Source organism: Hyperolius riggenbachi, chromosome 8 (assembly GCF_040937935.1).
Source record: "Hyperolius riggenbachi isolate aHypRig1 chromosome 8, aHypRig1.pri, whole genome shotgun sequence".
Lineage (NCBI taxonomy): Eukaryota > Metazoa > Chordata > Amphibia > Anura > Hyperoliidae > Hyperolius > Hyperolius riggenbachi.
The window spans coordinates 242,197,140-242,211,878 of record NC_090653.1 but is presented as its reverse complement, the minus strand read 5'-3'; the positions used below and the strand labels follow the sequence as shown (position 1 = coordinate 242,211,878).

At 46.5% G+C, this 14,739-nt stretch overlaps 1 protein-coding gene across 1 annotated transcript in view; it reads left to right on the top strand.

The window, feature by feature from the left end:
• HMCN2 (hemicentin 2) overlaps positions 1-14,739 on the top strand; it is a 408,064-nt gene that overhangs the window by 46,966 nt on the left and 346,359 nt on the right. The window contains exons 4-6 of the mRNA XM_068248458.1: positions 1,385-1,507; positions 10,266-10,437; positions 14,174-14,280. Of these exons, the coding sequence (XP_068104559.1) occupies positions 1,385-1,507; positions 10,266-10,437; positions 14,174-14,280 (402 nt within the window). The remainder of the gene's footprint in view (positions 1-1,384; positions 1,508-10,265; positions 10,438-14,173; positions 14,281-14,739) is intronic.

Here is a 14,739-nt window from a genome sequence, read left to right as displayed (position 1 = left end):
GGCTGGAGGAAGCCCCAGGTATGTATACATTTTTTATTTCCCCCCTCTCAGGTACACTTTAAGCTGGTACACGCATCTAATTTTTACTTGCCAATGATTGGCCAATATTATCACTTCAATGCAGTGCGAGACCTTACCTACGCAATCTGTTGGCCCTCATACTATATGGAAGTGGAAAAATTAGGCATTGATTGGCCAATCAAAATGTGATGTGTTTACCAGGCTTAAGGGCCGTTTCACAGTGTGGTGCAGCATTTTACTGCAGTCTACCGCTAGGGCAATGAAAGTCTATGGGGTAGTTCACATTTCCTGCGCAGGGCCGGAGCTACCATAGGAAAAAATGGGCAATTGCCCCAGGGCCCATAGAGCCTGTAGGGGCCCCCAAGTTGTCCCTCCCCATCTTAACTGTTGCTCCCTTGGGACTCTGCAGAGTCTGTTAAGTTGGGAGGTGATTGGGGAGGGTCAGCAGCCGGCTCTTGGGCCCAGGAGGAAAATTTGGCTGCAACAAAGGGCCTCTAATGACGCTTTTTGGTCGGGGGTTGTCTGTTGGGGGGCCCCCAGGCTAATTTTGCCCTAGGGCCCAATTGTTACTTGAACCGGCCCTGTTCCTGCGGTGCAGTGCACTGCGCCGGAAGTACTTTATCTAACGCGAGCTCATACCTACATTGCTGTGCTGTTGACCGGAAGTCATGTAATTCAATGGTAACATGCGTGTTTTTAAAAGGACCACCGCAGTTTTACGCGTTGCACATGTGCGGAAGCGTATTTTAGCAATAAACTTTTGCGCACGTCATCGATTTTCCAACAGGAAGTGAGTGTCACTGACCCTTCCTGCTTGGCCTGCTGCCAGATAGGGATTACCGCATTCTAACGCGGGAATTCCCGAAGGTCTGTTTTTTGCAGTGTGTTGTGGCCCCTCGACCCGTCTGCCTGGGGTCTTGGTCAAATGCTGTTCTCAAGTGTGCAGAAAAACATTTGGCGGCTTCCGGTGGCGTGTGGCATTTTTCACCCCGCCCCCCCCCCCCCCCGCAGGGGGACTTATAGAAGCGATGCTTTGCAGGATCACCATAAATAAATAGTATCATCCTGATTCAAAATGTTTTGCTTGGATATACTGTATGTATTTGTTTTACATTTGCTGCATCAGCTGCAAAAGTTGTAAACAGTCTCTAGCCATTTGCTTCATTCACCTTATTTGAATGAGTCAGAAAATAAACAAAGAAATAGATTATTGGCATTACAGCTTCAAGCCCAATAATCTTGTCTTTAAAGTCAAAATAATTTTGGGGGATATACCTGAGGATCTCTACTTATCTTTGATTATACAACATGCTTTTATGTGTACGTCTGGTTCATATAATTGATGTTAATCTCTTATGAGCAGGTGGTGTTTGTCCTTACCGGAGATTGTGGCGACCGGTCTCACCCGGGTTATCGCGTCTATGAAGAGATTGCAGCCACCAGCTCAGGGCAGATCTTTCATCTGGACAAGCAGCAGGTTAACGAGGTAAGTGATGGACATCGTAAACTTTAAATAAAGCTTTGCTTCAGACTGTCAAACTAACAGTTTTGGCTCTAGTCTAGTTTAGTTCAATACTCAGTACAGATGCCATTCAAATTCAAATGTAATCGCAATAAAGTCCCACAACATGAAGTCCTTTTCCTCCTCTGTAGATGTTTCTAGGTCCCTCTTCTTGCATATCACAGTACACCTCCACCACACCCAATCAGAAGCCACTCGCCAGATGCTATGACCACCAGGGTCTAATAGCACATTGGGGATATTCCCAGGTCACCCCCGACCTCCACGATCAGATACTATCCACTATTCCTATTCCCCCTTAATATCTCATTCATGGCCAATGTGATAACTTTAAATAAAAACCTATCATAGCATAATACTGTAAAACTACTTAAAGTGAATGGGAACCACATTTAAAAAAATTAGATAGATACTTATCCAAGGAGAGGGAAGGCTCTGGGTCCTATAGAGCCTTCCGGCTCCTCTCCTGGTCCCGTTGTTCCGGTGCTGGCTAGTCCGGTAGCAGTATTTGACTAAATTAGTCAAATACTGCTTTACCTGGCCGAAGGAGGCTTCAGAAATCATCAAGGAGCCAGAGTGCACCTGAAGAAGGGCGGCCCTGTACTGCACCTGCGCAAGCACGCTCTAATGCACGCTCACGCCTGTGCAGTATGGAGCCTCATGTCTTTGGGAGGACACGGCTCCCGAAGACTTCTAAAAACCCTTTCGGTGGGGGATTGAAACGGGGGAGGGAGCCAGCACAGGATAGAGAGCACCGAGAGAGGAGACGGAAGGCTCTATACAACCCAGAGCCTTCCCTCTCCTTAGGTAAGTATTTCCTTCATTTTTTAAAAAATGCGGTTTCCATTCACTTTAAAGGGAACCTAAACTGAGAAGGATATGGATTTTCCCTTTTAAAATAATACCAGTTTCCTGACTCTCCTGCTGATCCTGTGTCTCTATTACTTTTAGCCACAGCCCCTCAACAAGCATACAGATCAGGTGCTCTGACTGAAGTGAGACTGGATTAGCTGCATGCTTGTTTCAGGTCTGTTATTCAGCCACTACTGCAGTCAAAGAGATCAGCAATACTGCCAGGAAACTGGTATTGTTTAACAGGAAACATCCATATCCCTCTCAGTTTAGGTTCCCTTTAATAGTATCAGAGGGTATCACACTCACATAACATGACTTGTAAAACAAGGCATCTAAGGGCAATAGAAAAGCTTTCCAGAGGAGCTGATGAAGTAAAATAGTTTTTGCCATCTATTTACAAAGGGGTTCTTTACTGTAAGGGTATTTCACACATGGATTATCTTACCACAGGAAGTACTGGTAGTTATGACAAATTAATAGTTAATTCCCAACATAGTTGATTCCGGGATTTTTTTGTGTGACTGCCACCTGGTTACGGGAAGGATTTTTTCCCCTCCTTTAAAGGGGTTCTGTGGAGGGGTTAAATAAACAAAAAACGCCACTTACCTGGGGCTTCTATTGCCCCCTGCAACTGTCCTGTCCCGTGCCGTCCTCTTACGATCCTCCATTCCCCGCCGCTGGTCCCGATCTAATATTCATCTAACAAGACGCGCATCGGGAGGTTACTGCGCAGGTGCAGTACAAAGTTTTCTTGTAGTGCGGCTGACAGTAAGCTCCTGATGACGCGCTTGGGAGCGAGCATGCCTGATTAGACCGGGACTGATGGCAGGGAACGGAGGATTGTAGGAGGATGGCGTGGGACGTGACAGCTGCAGAGAGGCCGATAGAAGCCCCAGGTAAGTGACAGTTTTTGTTTATTTAACCCCTCCGCAGAACCCCTGTAAAGGGAACCAGAGATGATCTAAAGAAAAGCTTTTATACATACCTGGGGTTTCCTCCAACCCCATACGCACGGACCGCTATCCACCGCTGCCCGCAACTATGAGAAACGGCTCCTGTCACTGACGTCATTGGAGCCAGCTACGCAGGAGAAGTGCGCCCTCTGCATATCTCTCCTGCGGCTGCTGGAGAGATACGCAAAGAGCGCACTTCTACACTAGACTGGCTCCGACTGGCGGAACAGCGGTGAGCCGGTTCTCGTAGCTGCGGGCAGCGGAGGACGGCAGCATGGGAGCGATCTGTGCGTATGGGGCTGGAGAAAACCCCAGGTATGTATAAAAGCTTTTCTTTAGATCATCTCTGGTTCTCTTTAAGGCTATTGTACCCAAGGCTTGTAAAGTTTTTTTGTATGCCTTCCCCTGGATAAACTGGGATATGTTTGGGTTCAGGACAGTGATGTACTAGTTTTTCATTGAATCATTGAATTTTTTAATATATATTTTATCTATTTATTTTTTTTGTTGAACTTGATGGACAGAGGTCTTTTTTTCAACCAAACTAACTATGTAATTATGTTTGAGGATGTTTCCTCTGAGCTCATCACACTCAGCTGGTTATTACATAGTGGACCATCTTCTGTGTAGCTGTAAAGGAAATTGACCGTTTATTGAATAACCAAGTTGAGTGATGCCAGCTGTTCATTACATATTGTTGTAAAGAGTATTATGAAAAGAGCCATTGTAGGTTGTGTATGTGCAATACAAGGACAGGCTATTCCTTGGTCCCTCTGGTAATATTTAACACATTTGTCATAATTTGATGTACTACATTACAGAGAGATTTAACTTTTTCTTGAGGCCCCTTGCAGACTACGTTGTACCGTGCTATGCTTCCCCACCACAAGGGCACAGTTCACACAATGCAAAGCGGTGCGCTGGAAGTAGCAAAGTCTGCAGCACGTTACCGCATGTCCCTTGGACCGACGGGAATCCCAGTGATGTACTTCCTGCCCAGTAGGGAGTACATTACTAGCCAGAATGCGGCCTATGCATATAATCCTGTCGCCGCACGGTAGCGCAGGGTTGAAGCCTAATTTCTGCAGTGTGTTAGTTAAAGTGCTTACTCCTCTCGCCCTGCTGTTTGAACACCCCAGTTTATATTAGTTTATAATCCTGAATACTGTTAGAATTTGTCTTGAGTTTAGTTGATGTTTCACATTTAAAGTGGAGCTCCATTGACAACACAGCAACGCCTGACTACTCAGTGGCACAGGTAGGAGCAGGTTAACCCTCAGGCCATATAATGAGGCTCCTCCCTCCCACAGATGACACAATCTCTTTGCAGGCTTTTCATAGGCAAAAAACTGCCATGGCATTTTTTCAGAAAGTGGTCAACATAACCTGGAATTTGTGGCTAAAGTGGTCAGTTTTTCAACATATTTTCCTGTTACTCTGTTAAAACTTCTGCCGCCTGTGCTGATAGTATGGGTTTTATTTTTCCCCAGAGGACCGTTTCAAAGCAGTTTAGAATGGAGATTCCAGAAATTACAATTGTATAGATCCGTTCTTTTTAATTGACCGGAATTTTCCCCAGTGCTTGTTGCAGTTAGTGACATCTGTAAGTGGACTCTTGGGACAGATCATGTGACAGGAAGTGGAAGTATCTTAATGATCTCATTGTCCAGTGTCAAGACTCTGACCGGTTTATTGCGGCCACCTAACAGACCTGTGGGGTCCTCTGGCCTTCCACTTGCACCCATATTGTTGTAGTGACATAAACAGTGGTGCATTGTGCCCCCATCAGTGGTAACAGGCCCTCTCCTGCCAGGCCCACATCTGTTTGCTGTTTATGACAGAGGGGAAGCTAAAGCCTGGATGTCTCCTGCATCCTGGCCTTGTCTGCCCCATCTGGCTGCAATTACAGGCAGTGCCCTAATTCCATCACACGGTCACGTTATTGTGCTGAATAATCACATCTGTACCCCCCCCCCCCCCTCCACACCACCTCCGTGAGATGACTTTGTAAGTTTCCCTTTTCCGTTTATTTTAAGTAAAGCAATCCCTGATGCTTACAGTCCTTGGAAAGATTGTGGCGCTTGTGGTCAGTTCAGTTTATTTCCTTGTTGGCGATTGGATTGTGATGTCACCCAATCTGCTTACCCTAGTAATTTTTTTCAAAAATTCATCTCACAGTAGAAAAGTATTGTGAATATACCGTAAGTGCTGAGTGATCACGGTGTTCGAATGGTACCTCAATGTGTAAAATGAGCCTTCTAAAGCTAGATATCCTGTCTTAAACAAACTGCAACTACCCTGTTCTCCTGAAAATAAAACCTATCCCTAAAATAAGCGCTAGCAGGATTTTTCTGGATTTTTGAGGATGCTTGAAATGTAAGCCCTACTCCAAAAATAAGTCCCAGTTACAGTACATAATGAATTCAATTTAAAGGATTACCAATGTGAAGGGGTATAGAAAATCGGACTCTATGTTATGGTGTAGGGAGGTGTGCAGTCTCGTACCGCACCTCCATTAGGCTGCGTCCCCCTCTGTTCGCCTGAAAACAGCTCTCGTATCCTGCAGATGGTCAGTGTGGTCGGCACCCTTTCAATGTGTTCTTGTCAATGTGCGTGCATGTGCTGATGAGTCCCAAAGTAGCTGACCTGGCATACAGCGCATGTGCAGCGTTGTATATCCGGGTCAAAGGGCAGCAACCACATAACCATCTGCAGGATACTGGAGCTGTTTAAAGGCGAACGAAGGGGGGCACGGCCACAGTAAAAGACTGCACGCCTCCCCATACACTAACATAGTGTCTGATTTTCTATATTCCTTCGCATCGGGTATTCTTCAAATAGTGGCCAGGCAGCTACGGTATACATGGGAACATTTAAATAAGTTGGCAATAGAATCCAGCAGGACAGAGAGACCCTTCGCCAATGAAAACAGACACGCCCAAGTGAATCGCACTCAAAAGACTTCACAAAACCCAAAACAATAAGGGTTGGCTTGTCCCGGACTCTCCGTAATCGTAGATTGTTGTTCATGGAGTCAGGGATGGAATTCAGGGTTTGGACAGTTATGATGATCCAGAATATGGTGATATTACTTAGGGGTTGATGCACAAAAGTGCGGTAATATTGCCGTTCCCAGACAGTGCACGGCAATTTTACCAGTACTAGTGACAGCATGTACTGCGAGTCATGCTATTTGTGCGATTGTTGCTGCTGTAACAAGCGTTGCTAATGCTAATTAGCATCACTAATTAGAGCATCAGGCCCTATATTTGAATAGATGTTGATTCTTTTTTTTTTTTGTTCTAGAATAAATGTAGAGTGTTGGAAGAATAAGAGATCCCTGAAAATAAGCCCTGATGCATCTTTTGGAGCCAAAATCGATATAAGACCCTGTCTTAGTTTGTGGAGACCACATTACAGCAAAGTCCCTGGTATCTGACACCCGCCGGGATCACCTGACGCTGGATACATGTGCTTGCCCCCCCCGTGCAGGATAAAAACAATCACCAAACCTCCAGTGACGTCTTCTAGTCTTCCTGCAGCTCCTAGCGGCTTTCCGATGTCTTCCTTGTACGGCTCCTGGCAAGTCACCTGACGTCCGTCGGGTCGCGTGATACGCCAGGAGCCATGCATGGGCTCCTAAAAGCCGCTAGGAGCTACAGAAAGACTAGACGACTTCACTGGAGGCTTGTTGAGTATTTTACGGTCTGCATCCTCCGCCACCAAGGCACAGTCCCAGTTATCCTCTCAGGCATGCCGGTTAGTTGAGACTTCCAGTTGCCTGAGGTCTGGATATAGGGGACTTTGCTCCTCGATTGTTGTCAGACTTGTTAGAATACCAGGTCTGCATATTAGTCCTAGGTCAGTGGTTTAAAGTATCGGAAGCAGAGGATGAGCTGGACTAGAATCCAACGGGAATAGTTCAATAGGAAATAAATATTGCACTCTCCATGACACATGGACAGAGGCATATCTAGAGGGGTACAGGTATGATTCGTGCCATGGGCACCACAAAACCATGGATGCCATGCCCTTCCCTGTGCTGCGCCCCCATGCCTGCCCCTGTGCTGCACCGTCATATCTGCTCCTGTGCTGTGCACCAAGCCTGCCCCTATGCCTCCCTGTGACTCAGATCAGATTAACTCTTATCTGGGGAACATGGCTACTTAATTTTTGTATGTGGGGCGCACTTAGCTTAGTGTTAGAAAAGAGGACAGAGAAGGAATGAGAAAACATATTTCCAAAAAAGTAAATTTAGCAATATCCTGAGCCAAAAAACACAGGCAACCATAACACATGTACAGAAGAAAGGGTGCTGTTTTTAGAGGGGAAGGGGGCTCTGACTGGGGGGCGCAATTTCAGCGTTTTCCATAGGTTCTATATTACCTAGATACGCCTCTACACATGGAGTGGGGGAAATAAAGAAATAGGTGCATAAAAAATAGGAGGACGTAGGAACAAAGTAGAACCGCATGGAGTATTCCTTTGAAAACACTGGTGAGATTGAATGTAGTTCATTTCCTTAGAATCTCGTGTCTGTAACATATGCGATGTCCACAACAGTCAGGGGGATACAGACAGCAGTAATAACTTTTCAAAGAGGCTAACCCATACCCGTCTTTTACAAATTGTATTAGCAAATCCATTTCAAGAAAACATGAAGCACTTTGGGATAACAAAAGGTGGAAATAATAAGCAAACATCTGGACATTTGCACTTCAAAAGGTGAAATAGTGGTTTGCACCTGAGTATGTAGCTAGGGAACAAACAGGCGCTCTTGTGCAAAGGATGTTTAGGATTTTTTGTGCATCTGTGTGGAAAAAGACCCCCACCAAGCTCTAACTTCATATTGTCTAGCAGCTGAAAGCCTGGCTCCTGCCAATACTTCAATTTTGGTTCTTGATAAGGTGATAGATTAAAACTTCTGATAGGCTTTTATTATTGTCCTTGGTACAAGGCTGTGTATACATTTTCAACTGATGTTGCCCATCGAGGATCAGGAGCTGATCCCCCTTGGCGACATCACTGGGCTGGGCTTGCCATGCAACAGGTGTGGAAGCGGCGCAAACAGTGGGGCCAGTGGGGGATCGGTGTCGCTGGGGTTGAGTAGATCCGCCCAGCAGATCTCTTATGGGTTGGGGGCAGGGTTGCTCTCACGATTAATCACGAGTGATTACCCGTGATTCAAATGAGGCTTCATTGGCGCAGGTGTGCGGCGGGGATACAAGGGGTTATTTACCCATAATTCCGCCATCCACCCTGCGTTCCAAGCAGCTTGCATGCATCATATTGGTCGCGTTGCAAGCCTCACACCGGCGCACTTCCTCCTTCCGACTTGGAGGAAGTGCGCCGTGGTGAGGCTTGCAACGCGACCAATAGGACACGTGCAAGCTGCTTGGAACGCAGGACGGATGGCGGAATTATGGGTAAACAACCCCTTGCATCCCTGCCGCACACCTGCGCCAATTACCGTAAGCCTCATTTGAATTACTCGTAAGAGCAACCCTGGTTGGGGGTTTGCTGGCTGCTGTACACACACCTGATTGGTCGGTCGTTATTGGCCGCCTCAGCTGACTTAAGTCAGGCGTAAGGGCGTAACAATAGCAAGGGATGCAGTCGCAGGGGGGCCCATAGAGGGAGAAGCCTGAGGGGGGACCTGGCTCTCGGTCCTCCATGGCCATTTTTAGGAGAAGGAGGGGGAGCAGCAGGCAAAAACAGCGGCAGGGAGGGGGGTCCCAACCCCCCCTCCATCACATCGGGCTACCATCAGCGCTCTTCCCTCCAGCAATGACAGCTGGGGGGGGGGGGCCCATCCAAAGTTTTGCAGGGGGCCCAGTGACTTCTAGTTACGCCCCTGGTCGGGCGCACAAGATTTTTGAAGGATTTTCCCACTCCTCCAGTGAAAAAAAAAGTCGATATTGACCTTTTTAGCAAATACACCAATCCAAAACACTTTTAATATGAAGTTTCAAGCTCATGCTCGGATTTCTAGTGCCCCTGTTGAGGAGCATTCCTATTACTTCCTGTCCAGGACAATTCTGGATTTTAATGCAGGCTGAATACAACCCAATGATTGCCTTGCCTGAGACAAGAGGGACATGTTCTGAACCAGAGACTTCTCATTCAGACAGCTACATTGTCTATCAATTGTCCTGCTGTACATTGACTGGTCTTAAGATGCTGATTAAAAAAAAGGTTCTCTTGGGCTTAAGAACAGTGGAGAACATAAGTGATCCTGCAGAAATGACCCTGATCCATCAAAATCATTGGAAATCTGATATGGGAGACACTAGAACTTTGTCAGACACGATTGGCCATGGTCATAGATGACTATGCCCAATTTTGGCCACACCTTTTTTTGATCATAATTTGCATATTGTAGGGGCAAGGGGTTAAGGAGGTTGGCCCTTCAGCAACTAGGCCAAGATGGAGGTATTGGAAAACTGGGACACAATGTAGGAGCATATAAAAGCTGGGACACATTTTGGGGTTCCTAGGAAGCTGGGGCTCAATGCAAGAGGTACTGAACGATTATGGAAACACTTGAAGGCTGCAAAACACTAGAGAATCCTTGGAAAGCTTGTCCACCATAGAGGATGTTGCTAAAAGCAGAAATACATTGTGGTGAGAGCTGGAAAGCTTGGATACACAAGAACTTCCTAGACTGTTAGTTGTAAGTGGCTACACCAACTTATTTTTTATGTGAATAAGCAAATGTCCCTTTGCAGTCACATACATTCATGCATGCTCTGAATGCATTTGTGTGGATATAATACCATAGATGCATATTCACTAACCAATCATTAACCTTCGCTATGACCTACTATGAGCGAGGCAAGGATTGCAAAGCCCCTGCCATGTGGGTATAAAATAAAACTGCATCATCCATTGGTTGTTGTTTTGCTCTGTCCCAGGTGCTGAAGTGGGTGGAGGAAGCCATTCAGGCCTCTAAGGTCCACCTGCTCTCAACAGATCACGAGTCTGCAGGAGTCAGGCAATGGGAGATTCCATTTGATCCAAGCCTGAAAGAGGTGACCATATCCCTCAGTGGACCAGATCCCCTCATCCGGGTCATTGATCCCACAGGTAAGTCCTGATGGCTGATATCCAATATGTGTATAACATAATCATTATTAGCCAAGATAGTACGCAGTGCTGGACAATGATTAAGTGCTGACATCAAGTGCAGCACTTTACAGAATCCATAGTCATGTCTCTGACTGTCCCTCAGAGGAGCTCACAATCTAGTCCCTACCGTAGTGTAAAGCCAAGAACCTGACGCACGCACCGTCAGTAATGTTTCTGTGCGCAGGTTGTACATTGCAGTGTGTATAGGTATTAACGCTAGCATAGTACCGCGTATTGTGCAATTAGCCCAGCCCGCAGTACATGGGTAATGTGGGTGTTGCTGTGGTAATGAGCAATAAACTGTCACTTGCATACCTGTTTAACTCTTTCATGCAGAAAAAGAAACAAAGGAACACAGTCTAGTTACTAATATGCTTGGTACTGTACATCTTGTACATACACATGTCTATCTCATCATTGAGTTGATTCACTAAAGAAAATTGCACGAGTAACCTCCTGTTACTTGCACTATTTCCACAGCATGCTTTAAATGCAATGTGCTGCATGCTACATGCGATATCAGCTGTGTAACTATAGGAGCGCACACTATGCTGCAGTTAGTGCAGCATAGCGAACGCTATTAACTTAAGTCTTCTTCCTGCTATTAAGGAACGGTCCTTTCCTCCCGCCCTGAGCCCCTTTGCGTCCAATCACTATAAAGGATGTGAGCCACGCACTCTGGCTCAATAGGCTGCCTGTCTCTTGACAAGCAGCCTATTGGGCCAACTAACTAACCCCTTGTGTCACCCATACTTGGCCTTAAAATTCATGGACACCTGTAATGGCTGCCAAAGGGATCGGATGCTATTGCTAGAGCAACGGTTGTGGGGCCTATCGCTGTGAAGATGCATCGCTATGCTGTTGCACAGTCATGCTGATCCAGGGATTTTATCTGATTGCCATCTGGAGTCGGGAAGGAATTTTCCCTTTAGGCGCTAATTGAACCATGCCTTGTAAGGGTTTTTCGCCTTCCTCTGAATCAACAGGGATATATGAGGGAGCAGGGAAAGCCTGCATTGTCCTGAAAAAAAACAACAATATATGTGTTACTTTGGTGGCATCCTATATAATAATCCCCGTGTCTCTGCATCCCTGTCCCTGTGTGTGTGTCTGTGCGTTTGCGCTACTGCGCATGTGTCGCACAGACGGACACGGCGGGCGTGTGCGTGCGGCGGTCATGTGTGCAATCGCCCACACATGACCGCCGCACGCGCTTGCCCGCCCGGCCCCCTGTCCTGCTCCTGCCCCAAGGTTGTCCGTGTGGCACATGCGCAGTAGTGCAAATGCACAGACACACACAGGGACAGGGACTTGCGGCGGTAGCGGCGGTCACATGGGAAGGGAGGAGAAGGGGGGTTCCGACACAGACCTAGAGCCCGTTTTTAAAGGGAAACGAAACCTCCCTAGCGTTCTGGACGAGCTAGGCTCGTCCAGAGACGCTAGAGGGCACCGCTCAGGCCCCGCTGGGCTGATTTAAATAATTTTTTTAAATACACGCAGCAAGCACTTTGCCGCCGATCCGCCACTACCCGCTGTGATACAGGGTCCCCCCAGCCGAGACCCCGTGCGCTGCCTGGCCAATCAGTGCCAGGCAGCACTGAGGGGTGTATCGGGTCTCCCTGTGATGTCGGTGACATCACAACGTTCGCCGCCATGGCGACGGGGGAAGCCCTCAAGGAAATCCCGTTCAGAATGGGATTTCCGGACGGGCCATTGCGCCAGCGGCGATCGGAGGGTAGGGAGGGACGCCGCAGGGAGGGGGGAATCATGTAGCTACATGACAAAAAAAAATGTGCAAAAAACTTTCCCGCGGCCACAGGGCCGAGGGAATCAGAACACCAGGCAGGTTAAGCCAGAAAGAAAAAATGAGTTTTACTCACCTGGGGCTTCTACCAGCCCCCTGCAGCAGTCCTGTGCCCTCGCAGCCACTCACTAATCCTCTGGTCCCCCACTGCCAGCTAGTTTCGTTTTTGCCGACAGGACTGGCCACGCGTAGCTTTCTCCGCATTCCCGACTGTAATTAGCGCTATTTCGGGCCGCAACACGTAAATAAATACGCGTTGTCGCATATCTATGTGTAGGTAATGCGGCAACGCATATCTTTGTACGTGTTGCGGCCCGCAATAGCGCTAATTACAGTCGACAATGCGGAGAAAGCTACTCGTGGCCAGTCCTGTCGGCAAAAACGAAACTAGCTGGCAGCGGGAGACCAGAGGATTAGTGAGTGGCTGCGAGGGCACAGGACTGCTGCAGGGGGTTGGTAGAAGCCCCAGGTGAGTAAAACTCATTTTTTTCTGGCTTAAGTGTCCCTTTAAACGGGCTTAGGTCTACTAGTAAGTAATAAAAAGATATTGTTGTATCACAACGGAAACACCAAAATTGTCAGGTATCTTAAAGAACCAAGGAATGCAAAGTGGTTAAAGGACACCTATTGTAAAAAAAAAATTGTACAATTTAAAATACATGCATTTAAATGTACTTTTCCTCTAAAGTAAGATGCACTATACATTACTTTTTCCTTATGTTGCAATACTTACAGTTGGAACTGAAAATCTGGCAGATCTGTCAAGTTTTGGACTAGTTCATCTCTTCATGGGGATTCTCAATTTTTTTTTTTAATCTACAAAACCACTTGTTCACACCTAGGGCGTTTTGCGTTTTTTTTTTAAGCTCCAGCGATCTTAAAAATCACCCTAAAAACGCTTGTGCAATGGTTTCCTATGAGAGTGTTCACATCTGAGCGGTTAGTCTGCGATCCGCTCAGCAAAGCGGTGCCTGTACCATTTTTAGGGTGATTTTGCTGCAATGGAAGGTATAGGAAAAATGCAAAACACTCACAAAATCGCTTTGTGCGGCGGTTGCATTTACGATTCTAAGAATAAATACATTGTATTTATTATTTTCCAGATCAAAGAGTTCACTTCCTGACTTGCTTCAGGAAGTGAATAAACAAATCGCTCTACAAAAGCTCTTAGAAAAGCGCTTTACACAAAATCGTTGTAAGCGCCGGGAGGGAACTGCAGTTACTGAACTCCAGTTGCTCAGTCCAACTTCCAAAATAGTGCGCAGCTGGCTGACATTTTTGTATAGATCCTTTTCATAGAGTGCGTTTGTAAAGAATAAAAGTAATGCTTAGGAACCCACATGAAGGGTGCACTAGTCCAAAATCTGTCAGATTTGTCAGCTTTTTTTCTACCTATTGTAAATGACAGCAACATAGAAAAAAAGTGATTTATAGTGCATTTTACGCTAGGAGGAATGCACATTTTATATATACTGATTCTAGATTTTCATTTTTTTTTTCACGATTATATACATAACTATATTTTTAAAACGTTTTAACGTGACCCTAATCAGAGGAGAGTCAGACATGTGTATGGGAGATTTTCTAAGAGTCAAGGGTTCCTCTGTAGAGTTGAATGATGATGTGATTGTGTCAGTCCTGTCTTTGCTGTAATGTACAATCTCCCCTCTTTCCCCATATATAAATCATGTGGGCCTCTGATTTCTCCTGTGCATGCCTGTCCTATCTTCACTGCTCAGGAAATCATACAGTAATATTCTTCTATTGAAGTCATTCTCCCAGCAGGCTGGTGTTCCATGTCCTGATTGCACAGCGGTAATCTTCTCCACGGATTTGGCTGACACCCGTCACTGAGAGAAGTTCTAACCCCCCCTCTTTCTCTCCTGGCAGGGAAAACGCTGTCGGTGGGCCAGGGGCTGGAGGAGCTGCTTAGCATCCCCAATTCGGCGCTCGTTTTGGGACTCAAGCCAACTGTCCCTGGAATATGGGTCATCAAGGTAATGTTGTCTAACGGGAGCTGGGCTCCCGCTGCGCAGATGTATGTAGATTAGATAAGTGTTTCCCAAAGCTCTTACATTTACATCAGCCCACGGGACTCCCTGGCAAGCGAGATTTTAACTAAGGCATCGGTGATAGGCAGCTTTCAGTGTGATAATGGATTTTGCTGTGTCGGCCTCTCGGCAGTGGCACTGGGTCTAATGAGGACACGCTTGTCTAGACGAGGTTATTAATGGCCAGTTGTGTTTGGGTGGGGAAAGCTGATAACAGAACACTTCCTTTTCTGAGAGGCTTCCAAATAGAGCAGAGATTTCCAGGTCATCACTTCACCACACTCAGGATGGGCTACTGCTGAGGGTTTAAAAGATAAGTGTAGTTGCAGCAGCCCATTAGTGCCCGCAGGTCAGTAGTGTAATTATAGAGCTATGTACAAACACTAATCCTTTGTTATCCAGAAC